The sequence below is a fragment of the Panthera leo genome, chromosome C2 (genome assembly GCF_018350215.1).
Source record: "Panthera leo isolate Ple1 chromosome C2, P.leo_Ple1_pat1.1, whole genome shotgun sequence".
Lineage (NCBI taxonomy): Eukaryota > Metazoa > Chordata > Mammalia > Carnivora > Felidae > Panthera > Panthera leo.
The window spans coordinates 48292740-48315694 of record NC_056687.1 but is presented as its reverse complement, the minus strand read 5'-3'; the positions used below and the strand labels follow the sequence as shown (position 1 = coordinate 48315694).

The 22955-nt window shown below is 37.8% G+C and overlaps 1 protein-coding gene across 13 annotated transcripts in view; it reads left to right on the top strand.

The window, feature by feature from the left end:
- LOC122229851 (ABI family member 3 binding protein) overlaps positions 1-22955 on the top strand; it is a 257228-nt gene that overhangs the window by 188099 nt on the left and 46174 nt on the right. For 6 of the 13 annotated variants that reach the window (XM_042955383.1, XM_042955380.1, XM_042955382.1 and 3 more), the window contains 8 exons: positions 3697-3756; positions 4355-4402; positions 5289-5369; positions 7495-7572; positions 12531-12596; positions 14281-14355; positions 20854-20931; positions 22588-22692. In XM_042955383.1, the coding sequence (XP_042811317.1) occupies positions 3697-3756; positions 4355-4402; positions 5289-5369; positions 7495-7572; positions 12531-12596; positions 14281-14355; positions 20854-20931; positions 22588-22692 (591 nt within the window). The remainder of the gene's footprint in view (positions 1-3696; positions 3757-4354; positions 4403-5288; positions 5370-7494; positions 7573-12530; positions 12597-14280; positions 14356-20853; positions 20932-22587; positions 22693-22955) is intronic. The other 7 variants (XM_042955388.1, XM_042955386.1, XM_042955378.1 and 4 more) reach the window with 4 other exon arrangements.

The window sequence follows — 22955 nt, the reverse complement described above, 5'->3', positions numbered from 1 at the left end:
GTAGAGTACCAGGAAGGGGGGTCTCGGGAGGCAAGGCAGGGAAGGGAGCTCAACAACGACAGTGAGGTAGAAAAGGATCAGAGGAGCTGCTGGACCTGATCGTGCAGATCCAGAAACCCATACCCAAAACCTATGGGCCCATGCTTCAAATCCAGCAGTTACCAGATTTTAGATAGGCAAAAACAGAACGTGTACCAAATACATGAATATGTCTCCAGTAAGAAGTATGAATAAAAGTGAATAAAAACTGGGGCGCCTGGGTGGCTCGGTCGGTTGAACATCCGACTTCGGCTCAGGTCATGATCTCGCGGTCTGTGAGTTCAAGCCCCGCGTCGGGCTCTGTGCTGACAGCTCAGAGCCTGGAGCCTGTTTCGGATTCTGTGTCTCCCTCTCTCTCTGACCTTCCCCCGTTCATGCTCTGTCTCTCTCTGTCTCAAAAATGAATAAATGTTAAAAAAAAAAAATTAAAAAAAAAAAAAAAGTGAATAAAAACTATAATGACCCTTAGGTCAGGTCTAGTCAGGGTTTGCTGTCTAATTAGTTGAGAAAAAAACTTAAAGTTTTCAGAGCATGCAGACTTCAGAGCTACGGATAGAGCATCGTGGATCCATGGTTGCAGGAGATCAGTGAAGTGGAAGCCAGACCACAGCAGATGAAGATACAATCGAGAGACCAGGAAGCAAAGGAAGTTAAAGTTTTTTGAATATAGGAATGAGAGCAAAGGAAGGATGGATTGAAGGGGAAGCCATATCAAGGAAATGATTAGTGTTTTTAGGGTGTTGGAGCATTTGGACTGCTTAGCAGGTGAAGAGGGAGGAAATCATGGATCAACGGAAATATGGACTAATGGAGAAGCATGTAAGATAATAGAAATAATGGAAGGTAAAAGGCCCTACAAGAGAGGATGGCCTAGTGGCACAGGTGAGCTCACAAAGTGGCCTTCAAACTGGTGGGAGATCTGCTTCCTCCAAGATGGGACCTAAGGGTATAAGGTTAGGATAAAGGAACAGAGAATCTGGAGGTGAAAATGGTGGATAGTCCGCATGTTACTTTTCTAAGTCAGTCTCTTTGTAGCTTATGGCAGGAGTAAACCTCATTGAAGATTTCATATTCCACCACGTTTATTGGAGAATAAGAGATTAATTCTCTCAACTACTCTAGTGAAACATTCATGTACATTCATTTACATTTGTCCATATTAGACACTTCCATTCATAATTGCCTTAGTTGAATTTTTCTTTGGATTGGTGCACTTTATTCAAAAAGACAGTTAATATAGTTGGTTAGTTAATAAAAATGGTAAGTTGGTTGATATGATGGAGTCTAAACTATAATAGTATTATATATTACATATATTTATTATACAAATATTCTTATAAGGAAATCAAAACTGTCTTCTCATATAAATTGTCATTATTTACACTAAGTTTCTGCCTGCATGGAAGATTCAGATTTTAGGAATCAGGCTTTTGTTCAATTTAATATATGGGGGAATGCCACATAGGGAAAAAGAAAAAAAAAGAAGCTTCATTTCTTGGAGCTGCAGTTGACCAAGAGAATGATTCATATCCCTTTCCTGAGAATATTTCTATTTCTTTCCTTTCCACTGATTTCACCTGCTTTAGAAAGTCTGCAGTGACAGTTTATTAAATCATCACTTCATGTTAAAAAGTGCCAATTGCAGCAGCAGGAATCCACATTACCCCCACCTACATTCCTCAGTAAATGAAAACAGGCAGCGAGTAATGTATTTACAGTACAGTGGATTTATTGGTAGCACATTTCTTCTCAGCCTCTACTTTCCTTAATCCTGGGTCCTCTCTATACTTTAGAACTGTAGCCAATTAGGGTATTTATAAACTACAGGCTGTTTCGTATGGCCATGATCTTCACAGAGCCAAATCAGTCTTTCACTCACCAGATAAACATTTAGATTTACAACTGGAAATTTCTCATATTTTACCATTCGAATCCCCAAAAGTACTATACAGCAAAGGTCAAATGTTCACTATTGTAAGTTTTCTCTATTTTTGTTGACCAGTAATATTTATGAGTTTTTTCTTTAAAAAAAATTCAGGCATGCCTGGGTGGCTCAGTCCGTTAAATGTCTGATTTAGGCTCAGGTCATGATCTCACAGATCTCACATCTCACATGGATTTGAGCCCCGCATCGGGCTCTGCGCTGACAGCTTGGAGCCTGGAGACTGCTTCGATTCTGTATCTTTCTCTCTGCCCCTCCCTTGTGTGTATTCTCTCTCTCAAAAAATAAATGAGTAAACATTAAAAAGTTTTTAATTCAGATTTTCAAGTTCCTGTGGATGTTACCTTTTAGCTCATAAAGTTTCTAATTGAGTCAAGATTCTACTCAATGTACCAACTTCCACAACTATAACTTCATTGGAACTTAGTGGCCTAGAGTAAGAACAAATGTGATATTTAAGTTAAATATGATCCCACATAGCAGTTAAGAGAGAGTGTCTGTAACCTAGTATAACCTTTTTCCACACGAATGGTAAAGTGGTGCTTGGCCACCTCATGGTGCAAAAGTTTTCCTCGGCTTTCCTGCGGTAGAATTTTAGCCTGAATTCTAATTTTTTCCCCAGCATCATTTAAGATGCAAGGAAATTACAATGTCTACCAAAGGGACCCTGATACTTACCAGATGTTCAGTGTAGTATGAAAACCTTTCAGCAAGATAGTAGGGCTGAGAAGGACGTCTTTGTGGGGAAACTGAGCCAAAGAAGAACTTTACCTTGATCTCGGAAAGAGTGTATATATAAATCTGGTGCTAATAATAAACAAATTACCTTCGTATTTTCCTCAGTGAGAATTAAGGTATCAAATTCCCAGCCTACTGTTTTATTTTGCCAAAATAGAACTGGGCACAGATGTTAAAAATGTACTGGGTAAAAGGGACCGACTCTAAGTAGGTCTCTTTTAACTGACATTTTTGTCTTTAGTTGTCATTCTCTTGTCTGTCAGGAGACCTTGAAACCTAATATACTGGAAGCCACATCACTAAGAATGACAGAAATGGCAATGTTTATCTAGCATTTACTACGTAACAAGTATTCTCCTAAACTTTACATGTAGTATCTTCTAACGAGGGGCGTTTTCCTCTTGCTCCATTTTCTCCTGGTAATAACTGTCACTGCCTTTCAGAATAAAACTTTGTTCTCCTCTTAGAATTTGTCTTTCCTGCTATCTCCCCTAATTTGTAGGCCATTTATGCCTACGTTATTAATGTATTTGCTGTTGCTCTCTGGAATTTTAGCGTGAATATCAAATGGCAGCTAAACACTTCAAGCAAAAACTGGCTTTCTGGTTTTCTTTTTAAGATTTTATTTTTAAGTAATAAAATCTACACCCACCGAACCTACAACCGTGAGATCAAGAGTCACATGCTCTACCAACTGAACCACCTTTTTTTGTTTAATGACATTGTTTCCTCTTTTCTTTTTTCCAAGAGAGGCTTCATGATCAACTGTGACCAATTTTAACTACCACCAGAACCTTCTCCATACAAGTGACTTTTTCCACCTTGAAAAAAGCATTCATGTTCTTGGAATTACTCTTTAGCCATTGTGAAAATGCCTTTGCTTTATTCATGTTTTCCAGGACGTTGTATCTGCGGGTTTAGCTTCACTCCAGATGTGAAACTTAAAGTACAGTGTTTTATAATCTTTTTTCTTTCAGTTCCGAGAGATGTGGTCCTTCCCCCTAAACCAGACCCTGAAGTCTCTCAGCGTGAACCTGGTAAATAAATTACTTTATTTCCCCAGCTTGGAAGCATGGTTTTCAAAAAGAAAAATGTTCTTGAGGCAAATATATATTTAATGATTGTGATGTGGAACAAGGTTGGAGAAAATTATAGATATAAAATGTGTAATTTTTTTGTGAAGGTTTAATCTTTCAAATTGCTTGAATTTTTTTCTCTGATTAACATGAGGGAACAGTATATAATTAGTTTATTTTCCCTGGAAGTGTTTCCATTGAAAAGGAGATCATGCTAAAATTATAAGACATATTTATTAACTGAGCCAACCATTTTTTTTTTACTTTCTTTCAAAATGGAAATATAACTCCATTCCAACTGTGGGTGTAATGTAAGTCAAAAATGTGCATGCCTACTCAAAAATTTTCTTCAGAGTCATAGTGAATGAGATCTTTAAAGTGTTAGCTAAACTAAGCTTCCTAAGTAGCATCTAATATGTAGAATTTTCTCATATTTATTGTATTTCTTTGAGAATGTTTAAACGTTCAAATGGAAGCATATAGAAACACAGAAACGATGTTTACTTCACCAGGTAGTAAATTCTCATAAATATATTTCCTCGGTTTGCTTTTGGCCTAGTTCTGCAACCTGTTACCTTTAGAATTGATCCACCAGAGACAACAATAGGTAATGGTTTCCCCCTATCAACCAACTCTAATTGTTTGCTTTGCTACAGTCTAATTGCAGGTCTTGCTCAACTTATCATATTGAACATCCTCTCTTCTTAATCCATTTCATCATCTCATTGTCATCTCATCATCATACTCCTACTCTTTCCAAAATAGAAAAGCAAAGATTTCACTGTTGTGAAGGCTTTGCTCTGAAGACCAACCTAAGACAGCTTATTACTGAGTTCTTCTTCACCTACCTCATTTATTTCCATGTTCAGAATGATTCCACGTGCTCATGCCCATCCAGTTAACATTTTCAGCACTTTCGGTGGTTCTCAGCTGTAGTGTTGCAACACACTAGCATGACCAGTTATGAAAAGTTCTTGCAAGTAATTACTGTTAATATCTGTAAAAATACTGAAATTTGCCAATGGTCTGTTTTTAAAAATAAACTTGAGGAGACTCAATATGAGACACCACTACAATAATGAATATTTCCACTCATTTTGTAATCCTGTATGTTCTCTAGGATGGGGGGGGGGGGGTGGGGAAGAGAGAGACAGAGAGAGAGCGTGCGAGTGCAAGTATGCACCACAGCTGACAGACCAAGATTGTTTCTTACTCATATCCCATCTTAACCAGGGGTGGTCATGGAATGTGCCAGACACTGAATGTTATTTCTTATCTATCCTGGTGGTGGAAAAAAGCAGTTGAGAACCATTATTCTTATATTCCACAGTCATTTTTGTGAAGGTTCTGTGTACACCTAACTTTATTCTTCATGATCCACCTAATGTCTTCCTTTTTCCGCTTCAAACGAAGGAATCTTGTGTAATATCATTCTGGCTTGGTGCTGGATTTTGCATCTCAAGATTGATACCGCTCATACTTTTCTTTTCCAGCTCCTTTAGAGACACGAGGCAGCCCTTTTATACCTATGATCTCACCAAGTACTAGTCAGGAGGAACTGCGAAGCACTCTGGGTAAGTTTTGATTTCATATTTCAGTCCAATGAGGATCTACTTTTTAGGGATTTCCCTTGAAGTAGCCGTATGTACCTTGTGTTGATGGATTGTTTCCAAACAATAGAGGGTCTTTTTCTACCATTATAAAAAATAGCCATTTCCCTTGATTCTTTTACATTAATTGTATTCTGTCCTTTTAATAGTTATATTGGTTTTCAATAGAAAATGAGAATATTTTAAAATATCGTGATAAAATTTTAATTGTTCTAAAAAGAATGTTCCCAAAATGTATCAATTCTATACTTTTTGGTTGCTTTTCCATATTCGAAGCTGCCTTTGGAAAGAAGAATTTCATCTAGTATTTACAGAATATTTTATGGGTGCTAAGTGAAATGCTAAGCAACCAGAATTCCAAAAAAGAAACTGTGTTGAGAGTGAATCCTTATCCTAGCGAGTTCAGCATCTAAGAATACGAAGGATTTAGTGATGGTAGTACTTCCTCCATACCACCCAGTGGGTTACGTGTACGTTTTAATTTCAATCACATAACACTTGTGAGGTAGGTTCTATTATTTGCCCCATTTTACACATTAGAAAATTGAGGCATAGAGAGATTTAAAAAATTAGCAAAGTCACACAGCTAATGTCAAAGCTGGATTGGAACCCACATATCAGTCACCAGAGCTCCTGAGATTCACCCCAGTATTGTTCAAAAAATGAGTGTGACAGAGAAATGAGCAACATGATAAACAAACAAACCACCAGGCATATTAGGGGAGGCTTCACAGAGGAGGTGAAACTTACCTCCTGGATTTTCAAGTTGGGGTGAGAGTTGAAGTTAAAGATGTGAAAGGTCCTTTCAGGTTAAAGACCGATGGGACAGAGGCAGCGGCAAAAATGATAGTCAGGCTAATCTTATGGGCATGTGAGTCACCTCGAGAAAACAAGGAAGGATAGAAGCAACAGGAAGGTTGGTGGGGATGAGTGGGCCATGTTTTTAAGGAGTTCAGCACCAATGTATTCACTGAATGGGAAACCCCAGTTTGCTTGACCCCCAACTGAAAATAAATCAGAAACCAAGTGTTCACACTTTGTTTTTGCTGGTTCTTCTGCCCTGCCCACACTGCATACCATGTGGCTGTGTTTAAATCACTGGCCTTATTTTCTTCCCTTTGTCCCTTTTCAAATAAACCTATCTTTTGTGTGTGTCTACTGAGATGAAATTACTGATCACATTTCAAAATGAAATCATTTTTGAGGGAAAAAAAGTGAAACCTGAGCAAATACACCCTAATTTCCAAATACCCATTTATTCTAGCCATGGCCTTCAAAGTGAACATCACCCATGATGGCAAAGCCAAAAGTACTCTTCAAGAACCCCTGCTAGATATACTAATTATCTAACTTCTACTCCCTATTTGTTTAAGTGTGTCTTGGTTTATTGAAGCAGGAACCATCACCTGCCAACTCACAAGTATCTCTGCTATGAGCAAAATCCAGATTACAAAGCAGGGCAGAAAAAAAGATGACTGTATATTGTATGTACCAAGTATTTCCTTGGATACAGTTCATGGCAAAGTGGACGATGTAAATTGCTATGTCTACATGATGCTGTGATGACTTCAAAACATTATGGGAGTAGAAGTATTGCAATTTTTTTTATTTTGTCAGAAGAAATGTGTCTATGTCAATAAACAAACTTTGATTCTCACATGACATTAGTAGATGAATGTTTATTCTTACATGGCATGAATGCACCTCTTTTCATTAGATGTATTTCTTTTCCAGCTCACATAAATAGTTGATGGGATAGAGAGGAGGCATGAAGGCAACAATAGATAAAAGCAGTTAATAGACACAATTCAAGAACAGCCATGTCCAGGATCATGAAACAATAATCGTGAACTAAAAGCTTTTGGAAATCCTTATAATAATTGTTAAAACAATAGTGCAAGAAGATAGTAAATAGAATAAATGAGTTACTAAAATGTACCTTTAACCTTGAAATATTATGATGACTGGGCATACTTATAAATGCAATTTCCTCTTTACCATTGCATGGGGTGGAAATAAGTGTGGGTTTTTTGACAAGTTCATAATGATAATTATTTAAAGTCAGCCACCTTGCTCTGTTTGTCCCCAGCAGAAATAGAACAGTCCACCCAAGAATTCTTTACAACTAAGATTCCACCAACAACTGAATTGACAAGGACAACTCAGGGTAATGCTATTTCCCCATTTCTGTGTAGTAAACTTTTCTTTTTCATTTTTAATCAGGAAAGAAATTTTCTTTTCAAAATGTCAATTTTCACCACAGTGAATTAGTTTTCTTCATTTCATAGGTGCAGGACATCAGCCAAATATGAATATTGATACGTACTTCACTTGAATGTAGGGAAGACAGTTTCTTTAGTTAGAACTTTGCTTTTGAATGTATGGTTGACAACTTGATGCTGATAACTAAGAATGAAAATACCCTTTTTTCTTTGCTTATCTTCATTTGCTTTTTTTCCACATCTGATACAATTTTTTATTCCCTTTTTTTTCTTTCCCATTCTTTTCTTTCTCCTCCTCTTCCTCCCCATCTTGCTTCCCCGTCCTCCTTTCTCACTCTCTCTTCATCTTCCTCTGTCCTCTCTCTTCCACTTGATAAGCACGTTGATATTGCAGCCTGAGGAAGGAAACTAGTAGTGAAAAAAATCATTTTGTTAAGATGACTTCATATTTTGGTTACCTGGGTGGCTCAGTTAACTGAGAGTCTGATTCTTGATTTTGGCTCAGGTCATGATCCCAGGGTCATGGGTTTGAGCCCCACATTGGGCTCTGTGCTGAGCATGGAACCTGCTTAAGATTCTCTCTCTCCTTCTACCCCTCTTCTTTACGTGCTCTCTCTCTCTCCCTCTCTCTCTCAAAGAAAATGACTTAATATTTAAATATCTAGGGAAGGTTTGGGGGAGATTTCCTTCTTTTATTTCTTCCTTCCAACTTTTTGGGAAGTGTTACCTACACAAAGCCCTATCTCATCTTCATGCTCTCAGAAACTTTGCCTTTTTTTATTTTTCTATGTTACTTAGGTTATAAACAGTTGTGGATTTCTTACATTTTTGTGGTTTCTTTTATTTTTGTTCTGAATGATCCCTTTTGCTCATCTCTACCTCTTTTATATGGTAGGAATCCCAAAAAAACAAAAAAAAGTAAACTTATTTTACTTATTGTCAGTTATAATTTGTGAACAAAATGTGGAGGAAGAAGTTTGAAATTATAGATAATGATGATGAAAAGAAATCTAATTTAAAGATATTTCATAAGTAGAGCAGTACTTATTCTAAATAAACATGACTAGGGCACCTATGGCTGAGGATAGTTTTTGTAAAATTTCTCAATCTTTTTCTACTTGTTTGGTTTCATTTTTTGTTATGTTTTTAATATTTATTATTTACCTTATTATCTTTATATTAACTTTTTTAAAATGCTTATTTTTTAAAAAATTTTTAAGATTTATTTATTTTTGAAAGAGAGAGAGACAGAGACAGAGTCACAGCACTAGTGGGGGAGGGGCAGAGAGAGAGGGAAACAAAATCCAAAGCAGGCTCTGGGCTCCGAGCTGTCAGCACAGAGCCTGGATTCAGGGCTCAAACCCACAAACCCGGAGATCATGACCTGAACTGACGTCAGATGCTTAACTGACTGAGCCACCCAGATGCCCCAAAATGTTTGTTTATTTTTGAGACAGAGAAGTTAAAGAGGGAGGGAAGCAAGCCATAAGAGACTCTTAAAAACTGAGAATAAACTGAGGGTTGATGGGGAGTGGGAAGGAGGGGAAAGTGGGTGATGGGCATTGAGGGATGAGCACTGGGTATTGTATGGAAACCGATTTGACAATAAATTTCATATGAAAAAAATAAAATAGATCATGGGCAGGGGCAGAGAGAGAGGGGAGGATAGAGGATCTGAAGTGGAGAGCCCGCTGCAGGGCTCGAACCCACAAATCTGAGATCATGACCTAAACTGAAGGCAGACGCTTAACAGACTGAACCATCCAGGTGCCTGCTGTATTTAACTTTTTATTTATTTATAATCCACACAGAAGAAACCTAACATAACACTAGCCCTCCCACATCCTCTTTACCAGCTTCAACCACTAATAGTAGATGGTCAATCACATTACATCCATAATGTGCCCTCATTTTTTTATGTTTTTGCTTAATAGAAGCAATTAGTGTCTTAATAGAAGATAGGTGGATTCTCATGATGAAACACGTTGTTTTTGTAGCAAAATATGTAAATATTTATAATAAGCATAAAAAAGACTAATTCAGTTCAGGTGGTGCTGCAAAATGAAAAAAGGCTTCAGCTTTTTAGAACTTTAAAAATTTCAGAATTGAGGATACAAGATTATAGGCCTGTTTTTTTTTTTCCTTGCTTTGCTTTTTCTTACTTTAATGGGAATATCAATATTATGTCACCATTACTAGTGAGTGTGGAATTTTAATCAAATTCTTTCTAGAACATGGTTTTATTAGATAGGAGTTTCATAGTTGATGGGGGTATATGCAGAATCTGATATCATTATATGAAATGTCTTAACATACTTACACAATGAAAACAATCTATTTAATTGTTTTCTTATGTTCTAAGGATCATTAGCTTGAACCTAAACTGTGCTGCCCTGGGATTCATATTTTTCTAAGTTTGCGCCAAGGATCTTATGGTGAGCTCACCAGGGATTTGCTGATATGAGGCAACAAAGAACCTCCTGGGAAAGAACTCATCTTAAGGATGAGAGTAGCATGCACAAGCCCAATAGCCCCGTGTTACCGAAAGGGTCCACTTTCACAAAGGCATGATGTGTGTCACTAGGAGCCCCCTCATAAAACCCTCATAAGTGTGTGCCTGGGCTTTGTAGAAGAGGAAGTCAGCTGTTTTCTTACTGTTACATTGCGTTGTGTTTCTAACGTTAGGCATTAGGAGCATAAGACAGCACACGACAATTTGAGAGAGGTGCTATAGGGGTGAAATTAGTCCTCTTATTTTCACATTCTCCCCATGCATGTACCATGACCCACGTGGCTCTTTGATTTCCAAGCCCTCCACGATGGGGTCCAGGTCCTCCACAGAAACTTTGTGCCTAAAACCCACAACACGAGCCTGCTCGTAGAATTTCCAACACCTTTTCTCTCTGACACCTTTGCTCCTTTGCCTACTGAGACAATTCCCTGCAGCACCCTATAATCAAAACCCTAAAACTCTCAAGTGTTTTGTTTTTGTTTTTGTTTTTATTTTTTTGCCTTTCTCAAACTGTAATAGGAACCCCCTTGGCCAGAGGGACACTGTGTTTATTTTACTTATTTCAACTCCCTTATCCCTGCCCACCCAGGGAAAGTTATATCTTACTTACCCTCTCCCTGTGCTGGGCAGAACATGAGTCCTTACAGGCAATCTTTTAAAATTATTTCTATTATTAGTCATTAAAAACTATGTGGAGATATGTTCACAAAGCTCCTTTGTCTTTTTTTTTTTTTTCAGTTCAAAATTAAAACCCTAGAGTAGTTTTCTCAAGGTCTTGTGTTATTTGGTGATGAGCTACATGAGTAACTTACAGTCTAAATTCAAGTTATATTCCAACTCTTGCATAAAAAATTCTGTCTAGATTTAAGTAAAGATTGTGAGGAAAAAAATAAAGCAAAAATTCTGATCTTATGGCTTTGAAATACTAAGTGTCGTGCTGATTATTTCTGTGTTCTGCTTTATGTCCCTTTCCTGTGTAACGTTTTAAAATTCATCTTTGTTCTAGAATGAGACTAATAAGAACTGTGAGCCTTGTATTTCTTTAAGCTAAAAACAATCTAACATTGAAGAAATTAACATGAAAAAAACTGAAATATATTAAATTCACAGGAATCCTACCACTAGCAATGAAAATTTTGAAGCATAACATTTACAAATCATCATTACACACTTCAGAGTGTAACGAGAATTTTTTATAACATCAGTGCCTCTCTTCACTCTAGTTGCTACACTTTGAAAGGCCCACACTAAACCTACAGAGAATTTCAATATGCGTCTGCTATTTTTGGCCTGAAGTACGGCAAAATTCTGCTCATCAGTCTTCACATTGGAAGCTCGTAAACGAGCTATAGTATAATCTGTTTCGCAGGTGTATTTTTTTAACTTGGCAGGCAAGGCTTTACTGATTTATGATTATATAAATACCCACTCAAGATGTGAACAAAATCATCAAAACAATGTAATCTACTTACATAGTTTGAAAGAAAAATTTTTTCCAGTCTTAGCTAAAGCATTACCAAGAGAGTTGGTGGTAAGGAGGCAGTGTGGTATGTCAGGGGGGCAGAGGACGGAACGGAAAGATGGAGGAATTCCAGGATGAAAGCATACTTTAAAATCTTAGGAAGCAAAAGTATTTCAGCTGAGTTTCTCATGAATTTGCCTGCTTACAATGGCCAATCATTTTTTAACTTTATTCAGCAAGTAGGAGTCTTCACTGTGCCAGATCCTGAATAACAGGAGCAGAAAATGACAAGGCAGTGTATTGATCCCAGAGCTTGTTCGAGTTCTTGCTCCTTGCTCACCCTGTCTTGACAGGCAGGGCACCAGAGGTCATTTTTCCCATTCCTAAAACTTTAGTGGTTGGCACTAAGTGAGTATTCATTCCAGGGTTCATGAGCTAAGACAGTATGATAGAGACCACATGTTCCTATTCTTCTAACGTACCTAAAAGTATATACTGTTTTTACCTTGGAAATTGCCTGTCTTCTTTGGCCAAATAATGTTCCATTATGACTTTCGAATTGAGAGATGTAGGTGGATGGGTGGACGGACAAAAGGATGGATGGGTGGATGGATGGATGGAAGGTTTATGTTAACCATGTTAAGCAACCATTGGGTAAGATAAGTGCCCTTGAGAAACATGGACGAAATGAAGACTAATCCTTAACACACATTGCAAATGACCTACCTTACTTGCTGTGTGCCTTTATTTCCAGTCATGATTATCTTGTTTTATTTTTCTTTAACAGCTATGCTGTAAATGCATAATTGCAGGTTTCAAAACATCCTTTCTACTCCATGCAAAGTGCATGAATTGTTGGTCCCTAAGATGCTAAATCTCCATTTAATGGAATGTTGGTTATTAAATATGAAACCTTTCCTCTGTTTCAGCCCCACACAGATTATACACTACTCCTGTGAGGCCCAGAACATCTGACAAAGCACACATCAGACCCGGTAAGTTGTTTCTCTTTTTGGAGACCTAAATAATCAGCACACCTGAGAAGGTATCAAATGTATAGAAACAGCAACATACACCAAAGGAGGGATATATATATACTTAAGTGGCAATAACAGATGTACAGAAATTCAGATCTTTGTGGATAAGTAGAGAGGTAATGATCACTTCCATGGAAGTGATACAATGTGACTAAGGTTTTTAAGGATGACCAGATATAAAGACTCCTGTGGAACTTTATCAGTATAGGAATGTTTTTAGAACAGTATTTGTGGGTAAATCTCACACATAGTCCTTCAGTTTTCCATGGCAATTACAGAAATAACATTAGAGTTAGCTATTCAGATACACTAGCTCTCAAATGTTATTTAAGAAGAGATGGTCTCTTCCAGTATAAAAGACCCTTGTTCTGGGAGAATATTTTTACTTGATTCCTTCAGGCGATAAAACACACACACATTTTATAGGTTGTATACAGTAAAAATGATAAACATTAGAAAATACATTTACTGAATTCTCCAAAAGCTCTAGGCTCTCCCTCACTGGAGCTTGTTAATGAAAAGGTAACTTAGGAAGGTTGATCTGGTTCATGTAAATTGCTCCTGTGCTAAAGCACAAATTGGACCAAAGACACTATTATGTACCCGTTGGTTGCTGCAATTCTAAGTCTTCTTAAAGTTCTAAATGGTGAAGCTGGCTTATAAATTAATATTCTTGGTGAACATCTCCCCAGGTATGTGGGAGAAGGAACAATAATTCTTCTTATCCTTTGGTTTATGGAGATTTCATGCTTTTTTTGCAGTAATATTCCAATACCTAAAGGTAATTAGGCACAGACATCTTTTATAAACAAGTGTATCTCCATGTGCCCTCTATATCATGATAGCTGTTGAGAGCTTAATGTGTGGCTGGTTATATTAAAGGTTTCTACAAAATAAGGAAACAGTAACAATAGGTAACATTGACTGAGGGCTTGTCATATGTCTGATGTGGGGTACAGTTGAGGAAGCCAAGGCATGAGAAGAGCTAGGAAGTAGATTTTAAGGTAAACAACCTGGTTCCAGAACTTGCTCTCTCAATCACAATACACTTAGTGCTTTTCCTTGAAGTGTCTTCCAAACAGACAGGTGATCTCTAAAAGTGTTGGTAATACTCTGGCTCTCCATGGAGCAGGAGAGAAATGAAAATGGTTTCATCATGCTCTGTGTTCAACCATGGACTTATGCCAGGTTAAGAGGGGACATTTGTACCTAGAGACCCCTGTAGAAGAACCACCAACTTATGAATTATAAATTAAGGCCTTGGCACATAAAGACACTTCAGGTTTGGTTTTTCATTGGGTGTAGTAGTCTCAATCTTTTTTCAGTTCTGTTTTGGAATGTATCTAGTGCTTATAAATGAAGTGAGGGATTTCCCATTTAGACATATAAATTCCCTTGCCAGTTATTTCTTCAAGCCCAGTGATCACCTCAGAGTACAAACTCAAGTCTCTAGTCCCAAATTCAAATCTATTATTTTTAAACCAGAATTGTGGTTTCCATATTCTGAACAATATGTGTGGTAAGCCACAATTTTTCCATTGCTTAGTTAAATGACTTCCAATTCTCCAGGAACTTTTGCTTTCCTTAACTACAAAGTTTTAAAAAGAAAATACCTGACCTTTTTATTCCCATTTTATTGTAGTTCTGAATAAGACAACTACAAGACCTAGTAGACTCAAACCCAGTGGGACGCCCAAAGGAAATGGAATGGGAGCTGGTAATGATCACAAATTTATTTCCTTTTGATCCTCTCTAAACTACAAATGTTTCATTCAAAATTTATACTTTTGTTGAATTCACACTTCAAATTTCTTCTTTTACCAATCTTGGAAGTTCTTAATGTAACTGGAATTGGAAATTGCACATCTTTCCAAAATCAAAATTTCCAATGTCTCTGAAAACATGGAAAAAGAATTTTTCTTTTCTAAACTCAGCTCACTAAATCAGCTACCATATATAGTCTTGATCCTTGAAAAGATCCTGATTAAATAGTATCATATGTATCACTGAATGAAAATATCAAAATAGCTGTTTTCCCTAATTTCAAAAACACTATCCATGCATAGGCTTGGCCTTTCAGACTATAATCACTTGGCTTTTAAGTTTGTAATTTCACAAGTACCATTACAATTTGGTTTTTTTTTTTTTTTTTGCATTTGTTGGTAATCTGGAACATGACATTCTAACAAGAGGAGCTAAGACTCAGAGTAAAGTTTCCAAATCATTCAGTTTAATTCAGGAATTAAGTGACATTGCCCTAATCCAGCCAGATTTGTGGGGAGTTGAAATTATACAGATAACTAAGAAAATGATGTGATAAAAGTTCAAACACCCAACTCACTAAATAGATAAATAGTAGTTATTAGATGCCCTCATATGAGATTGCATCACTTCCTTGCAATATTGCAATATTTTTTAATAGTACAAATCATATACTTATGCAAAAGAGCATGGAAATTAGAATTGATTTAGTGCATATATATTTAATCCATGATGATTCCCTAATGAGAGAGAGATATAAATAATACCTAATGATATTTGGTCTAAAAATCATTTAGATTTGTTGTACAGTGTTTTTTGTTTTTGGTTTTGGGTGGATTTTGTTTTGTTTTTGTCCTAGGTTATTACAGTGTGTGAAGTTCTAGGAATCCACACTTTCCTTCAAATTAATTAATGAGGCAATTACTATAAACCCCTGACTCATGAAAAGCAAGAAAGCATTTCATTATCTATTTGTGCTCAGCTGTTCCTTTTATTATTCCCAACTGTGGGTTTAGGCAATGCATAGTTTCTCAGACTGATATAAACAGTCTGGCTCTTAACAGAGCCACCTTGTTAATAGTCAAAGCAATTCCCTGGAGTTTGTCTAAGCAAAAATAGAAACATTTCTGTCAACAAAGCAAGTGAAAAAACAGTACCTATGATCAAACATGAAAGTCATTAACCTTCAGTGTAATCAAGCATTGATTCTCACTAGGAGAATGCTAATTGTCTTTCAGAAAGAAAACAGCATTATTACAAGTTTATCTGCAATACAAACATTTTTTTCTAGACCCCCTTGTAACACAAATTGACATCCCTTCCCTTTTGTGTAGATGAAATCAACTCTGTAGTATTACTCATCTAGCTAAACTGTGGAAGGATGATCTCTAAGCAGAGCTTCTGCATTTTAATTAGTTAGTTGCTAGTAGAAATGGGCTGGTGAGCACAGGTAGACAAAGGTGAGTTCAGTTTCTGCTTCCCTTGTTCTACGTCTGCCCCCAACTAAAATGCATCGCACATGTTCTATGCTCTATGCTCTATTACCTATTGAGATTCCCCTTCAGGGGAGGACCTACTGCCTATCTGCAAGGAATGAGGTCAGCAGACAGCATCCCCTTTCAGTTCCTTCAGGATCCGCCTCTGCTAAGAGAGCCTTGATTAGAGGTCTGGGAGTGATACATCCCCAAATCTACTACATTATCACATAACCAAATGATGCTTGCCTCAGGAATGCAAGGTTGGCTCAACATTCAAAGAAATTTAATTCACCACATTAACAGAGAAAAGGAGAAAAATCATACAATCACCTCAGTAAATACAAAAAAAAAGCAACCATTAGATAAAATTCAAAATCCATTCATGATGAAAATTTTCAGAAAACAAGGAATAGAAGAAATTTTTCTCACTCTGATAAGGAGCATCTGTGAAAAACCTACAACTGACATCATATTTAACAGTGGTCTGAATGTTTTTCTCCTAACATCAAGAACACAAGGATTCCTACTTTTACCACTTATGCTGAAAACAGTAGTGGAGTATTCAGCCAGTGCAATGAGGCAAAAAGGAAAGTAAAATGGTAAAAAAAATTGAAAATCACAGATAACATGTAGGATATTATGAAAGGAAAATTTAATAGCTTTCAGACTATTTGCTTAGGGAATAAGGTTTTTAAAAACTGGTGAGAAAAAGAATTTTTTGAAATCTATTCATTCCAGGTTATTGACTTAAATGTGTCCCCCTCACTTTGACTCTGCATAGTTTCATTCTGGCTTGTTTACCAGAAATGCAGGTATTTACATTAAGTTTATTTTCTTCTCTGACCCCAATCCCATGATCTCACCTACATTCACTTCTAGCTTCTGTTGAGTCTTAATGAGACTTAATTTCTACACCAACTGATTCTTAATCAACTTTGACATCTTGTCCAGAATATTTCTTTATTATTCATCCACGTTACATACATTTTCCTGTAGTTTTTCTGTCTAAAGTTTTCAGCCGAGATATTTTACATTAAAAAGAAAAATCATTTGATAAAGGAAGTATGTAGGATTTATAGGGTACACTCTTCATGGTCTTAGGCCACTTAAGACTGTGCCCTTGGAAGACTAAGAAAGAAACATTCTGAGGCCTCAAAACTATGGACCTTTGATTATTTAGGCCTCTACAAAAAATCTTGCAATGATTCCATAAACTCCAGGAAAGCCCAAGTTTCTTATTTCATAACATCATTGCAGATATTTACCCAGCTTTATATGAATTTCTGAGCTATATTTGTAAATATTTCTCCACCTCGAGTCTCAAAGTAGGCTACAAAGGTTGAGGTTGTTGGTAGGTTATTTATCCCAGGACTCTGCTTTTACAAGCTTTCCAGAGATGTGTTTCAGTTTCACTGATACGTTCTAAAAAGTATAGCCAATTTCAGCTCTAGACTGCAGAGATGTAATAAGCATGCACTAGGCTAGATCATAAAGACTATAGTCCCACAAGCCAAATCTGGCTCACTGCCGTGTTGAAACAGCATGCTTTCCTAACAGAATGGTAGAGTTGAACAATTGTGGCAGAGACCGTATGGCCCACAAATCTGAAAATGGTTATTGCATGTCCAGCACAGAGTAGTCTAACTTCTTTTATCAAGGGTCAATCTTCAACTTTCTCCTTGTAGCAAGAAGTCACTGAGCTGTACAGATATACTTTCATCCAACCAACATTTATTGAAGGCCCATTATGTTTCAGGCAAAATGTAATCTGGAAACTACCTTGACACATGTGGTTTAGCAGCTATGTTAAATACTTGAACCTGAGACTCCTTTCTCTGTCTCCTAATGAGGAATCCACACTTGACTGCCCCCACACTGAGTGTGCTTGACAACCAGAAACCAGACTCCTCTGAGATGAGGAATGTGTTTTTCTGGGCTGTGGCTAAATCTTCCAGTCTGCTGGCTCATCACTCCTGGCTTTTTAGCAAGGTGCTAAGATTTGGAGACAAAGGCACAGAGACCAATCATGCATAAATACCACCCCTTTTTGGTCACCAGGAATAGTGCCTAAAACATTTGGAAATGGATTTTCAGTTTACTGTGTTTGTTTGCAACGTTTTTGTTACCATGGTTAAAAATACGCAAACCATTACTTCATTTTTGACAATAAATTGCTAAGGGGTGAACTATGTAAATCCAGAGATTTTTGGAGAACTCCCATATGGCGATTCGGGGCTCATGCTGGAGCTCCACTTGGTGCTTCCAGAGCCAATGCTGCCCTTTAGAAACTATGTTGATTAATCCTGCCTGAGGGAAAAAGAATTCAGGTCACAGCCTGGGCCAGACTGGCTGATTAAGTGCCAATTCCCGAGAATTCTTTCTCCATAGTATCTCTCTTCCTGGCTTCCTCCTTTGTCTTCCCATTGCCTCTCTGCTACCTCTGGCCTCCACTTGCTCTCTGATTCAGAGTAAAAGAAGTTCACTGGTGTCTGGGCTCTGGTGCTCACATTGCTGCTTGGCTGACATGCAAACCACAACAAGGTGCAGGCATGGCCAGAACCGGAGTTCATCCTTCTCTCCCCCATTCAGTGCCCTTTCCCTGAGCTTCATGGCTGCCTTTGGCAGGGCTCTTACTGGTGTTTTTATACCCTGCCAACTTTTATCTATTTGTGAAGGCTGAAGAAAGTCCAAATTAGCTGCTTAATGGTTTGGGCACTTACATTTAAAGATCATAACAGTAAGATACTGTTTCTACCTACACAGAAAGTAACACAAAATGACTGGTTTCTGCTGATTTCTCCCTTAATTACAAAAGAAGCCAGGAAAATTATAACTTTGGTCTTACTCATAAAGTTTTCTTGCAGAATTTTGGATTCTCTCCTAGATCTCCAATTCACTAGCCCCTGTGGCTTAGAGGATTTGTCCACTGTCAGGTTGAGCTATGTCTGAGCCCCACACACTAGTGGCATAATTGGATGACACATGCTTGCCAGCCAGGGCCATTTAGACCTCACACAATGGCAATGCCTCAAACCATCCAGTAGGCAGTGTATAAGACTCTGAAGCTAGAGTCACTTAGAGTCTTTATGAGGAATAACAGAAGCAAGGCAATGATGAGAGGAAGACGGTACACTATGCTATGCCACTTAGTGTTGAAGAGCTAGGCCTTGGAGCTTGGGCACATGTTGGTCTGAGTCCCAACACTTCCTCGCTATGAATTGCTTAATCTTCCTTGCCTTGGGTTTCCTCATCTGTGGAACCTGGGTGGTATCTCCCACACAGAAGTGTTTTAAGGATCAAATTGGGTAATGAATATGAAGGTACTTGGGATCAAAATACATCGTTTTTGTCTTTTGGTTAGAAAGATTTGGAGAAATGCTGTGAAGAATCACTAAAGGCACACACAACCTACTAGACTTCTAGAGCCTTCTTGAGTACACAACACATTTTTTACTCTCAAAAAGTAGTGGTAAATCAATCTCACCAAGCCAGGCTATCCCAGTAACACAAATGGAAGTATTTTCCATTCCTCTATGCCATGCACAAATGAGTCCTTTCTCTGACCCCACTACCTCTGAGAGTAAGCACAGGAAGACAAATGAGCTATTTGTTTTTGCCATGCTTGTGGGGTTAGCCAAAAAATAGTCATTGACCCTCAAAACATTTTCTTCCTAATACAAATAAGCAACATTTAATTCATGGCTCTATACCAACATTCTCCGTGATTTTACATATTATCTCTTAACCAAGCAGAAGACAGTATGGATTGCAATACTAGGGTTTATAAGTTAATGTTAATTATAATAATCACAACAATAATAATTATACGTCACTAATTACAGTGTTATTACAGTCAAATAAAAATATTGGTTTATAATTATAATTAATAATTTATTTTTATACATTAATGTAATAATATCATCTGATTTCAGGCAAGCAAAGCTTCTCTTGTATTTTAATCAATATATCGGCCTGCACAGTAAATGAAGTTGAGTGTGCAATGTCACTACATAGTCCTTAAAACACGGCGAATGCTCAAAGTTTTGGTTGTCCTTGTTAATGTACAGATTAGTATATTAAATATTTTATTCTTATTTTTTAATATGTGAATTCTAGTCAGATCCTCACAGTATGAATTCTTGCCTCTCTGTATGGATAATGTCTATTTCTGTTCTTAATGATAACTGTCAGCCACATAAAGGAAGATTATTTTATAATGTAAAAGGATAATAATTTTAAAAATAAAACTTAAATTGGCTCTCCCTCTCCTTGGGGCAGATATCCAACTCCGCATGAGTATTTAGGTGAATGACTGAGTAATAATCACTACACTGTATTTGAGAGACTCAGGAGATAAAATATCACACAAAACCATTTGCAGATCAGTTTCTTCCAAATAGCAATTTGGAGCTCTAGGCCTGACCAGGACTAAATTACAAGTCTCAAAGGTACAGATTCAGTTTGTGGCCTAACCAACCAGGACTTCTCCAGGAATATTTTTAAAATCAACTTTCCAAGTTTAAATCCAAACACATTGGAATTTTAAGAGGTTTGGGGTAGAGACAGGGGTATTGAGGGGTTGGAGGAAATCTTTTTTTTTTTTTAAACCACAGAATGTACCCAGAAATACTGACAAAAAATAGCCAATCACCGAAGATGAAGTCTGCCTGGTAAGACCATACCACCCAGGAAGGCAGTGCAGTGTGGACATCACTGCCACAAATTAAGACAAATCCACGATCCACAATCAAACACTAACTCTTCAGAGAAACTATTACAGCTAATTAATATAGGGCTTTGAATATTTTCTATATGCAGACAGGAGAACCCAATTAAAATGTTTGGGCACAAAAACACCAATGCCACTGTTCTGCACAGAATGCACATTATCACTGATAACTCTACCAAGTTTCTTTGAAACACATTTAGCACATTTTTGCTGTGTACTTATTCCCTTTCATTATCTCTGCTCATAGGGGTCAAGCAAACACCAAAGCCATCAGGTGCTGGCAAAGATGTGTCAGTGGACTCTACCCATATCACAAAAAAACCAGGTAAGGAACAAGGTCCTGACTCCCTTAGTTCGCTCTGCTCTGCTGCTTGGGCAGTAACCGTAGTGGCAAATGTAGCAAAAACATCCTCACAGCTCCCAAAGCACCAGGCTGACACTACATGGGTACCGCTAGAGACGCATTCTAAAGCGTTATCTTTGGGACACATTAAATATGAATAAGAACCTCTAATGGGGATACTAATTTAAGAATCACTACTTTGTATAATGTTCGGAGGGGTCACAATGGACAAACAGTAAAGATTCCTTGTGGGTTTGGGTTTTCATCATGCTCACGTTTTGTTCTTATGTAATTTACTGTATCTTTTTACCTGACAGGGTTTATGCTGGTCTCCCAGGAAGTACTTAGTCACAGGGCATTTTCCTAGGTTGTCAATTTTACTTGAAGGTTTTTAACCAACATATATTATGCAGTGAAAGAGATGAATTTTTAGGCTATAAAATCTTGTTATAACACAAGATTTAAAGTGTGGGTTAAGGTGGACTGCTCTAGGCACCTCTAGCCTTGCCAGCCTTTGTGAAAAGTATAAAAAGATACTTCTGTGCATATTATAAAAAGGTGTCTCTTCCCTCTGCCCTTTAGGCAGACCTTCCTCTGGGCTGGCAGGCTTGCACCAGGGCTCCTAGTGGGGTGAGCAGAGTGGGTGTTAAACTTGAGCTTCCAGGGCACCTGGATGGCTGAGTCGGTTAAGCACTGGACTCTTGGTTTCAGCTCAAGTCATAATTTCACAGTTGGTGAGTTCATGCCCCACATCAGACTCTGTGCTGGCAGTGCAGAGCCTTCTTGGGATTCTGTCTCTCTCTTCCTGCCCCTCCCCCACTTGCTATCTATCTCTCTCTCAAAATAAATAAACATTAAAAAAAAGAAAACTTTGGTTCACACTCACATATCCCTAGCCCGGTGCCCTGTGCAGTGTGCAATTGTTTGTAGCGACATTGTTCTCCACAGGCATAGGCTTATTGCTTCTGCCATCAAGGCTGCTTTGTTGTAATCTTTTGAAATTTCTCCACTAAAGGATACATTTTATCCTTTAACAATTTAAAGCCAAATTGATATAAGAAATTGTAGTCTGTAAATCGAAGACACTAGGGGGACAATGAAACTCAGAAATACTGTCGAGCCTATATGAGAAACTAAAGATCTTAAACTCTCTATATCTGTACAGTTTCAAAAGGCAGATAGACCTATATGATTTTACCCATAATTAGAGGATATTTTTTCCATATGTTAATGGGTTTCATTACCCCTGGTTACATTACCGGTATTAATTTAAAAGAATGTCAGAATATATTACTCATAGGTACTTTTCTATAGCATCTGTTCTCTATCCAATAGCTACTTACCAAATGTACTATTTTTTAATGTTTATTTTTTTTTATTTTTGAGAGAGACAGAGTGAGTCGGGGAGTGGCAGAGAGGGAGACAGAGAATCACAAGCAGACTCTGCACTGTCAGTACAGAGCCCAATGCAGGGCTCAACCTCACTAACTGTGAGATCAGGACCTGAGCCAAAACCAAGAGTTGGACACTTAACCAACTGAGCCACCCAGGTGCCCCCCAAATGTACTATTTTTAAAAACCTGACATGTTTATGGAGTGAATCCTCATGGCAGCCTTATCTGTAATGTAAATTCTTAGCCCCAATCCCAGGCACTCGCCGCCCACCCTTGCCACCTAGACCTGTGCCCCCACGAAGAAAACCTTTACCACCAAATAATGTCACCGGAAAGCCAGGAAGTGCAGGTATGTCAGTCATATGCCTTCTCCCTCCGTGGTTTTAGTTTTACTAGACAACCACAAACCCTTCTTGGTGTGCTAGCTCAGGCGATGGACAAGTCCATGGTGCATGTGACACATACCTGTGTCGGCCCTCAAAACTGGACACTGTAAATTACAGTTTTGAGGACTCCTATCCTGATTCTGGATGGGTGAGATCACGGAAACCATCCCTGTGCATCTCGGCCAGTTTGCTTTTCAAATGTTGTGAGACAGACGCTCAGGCCTTT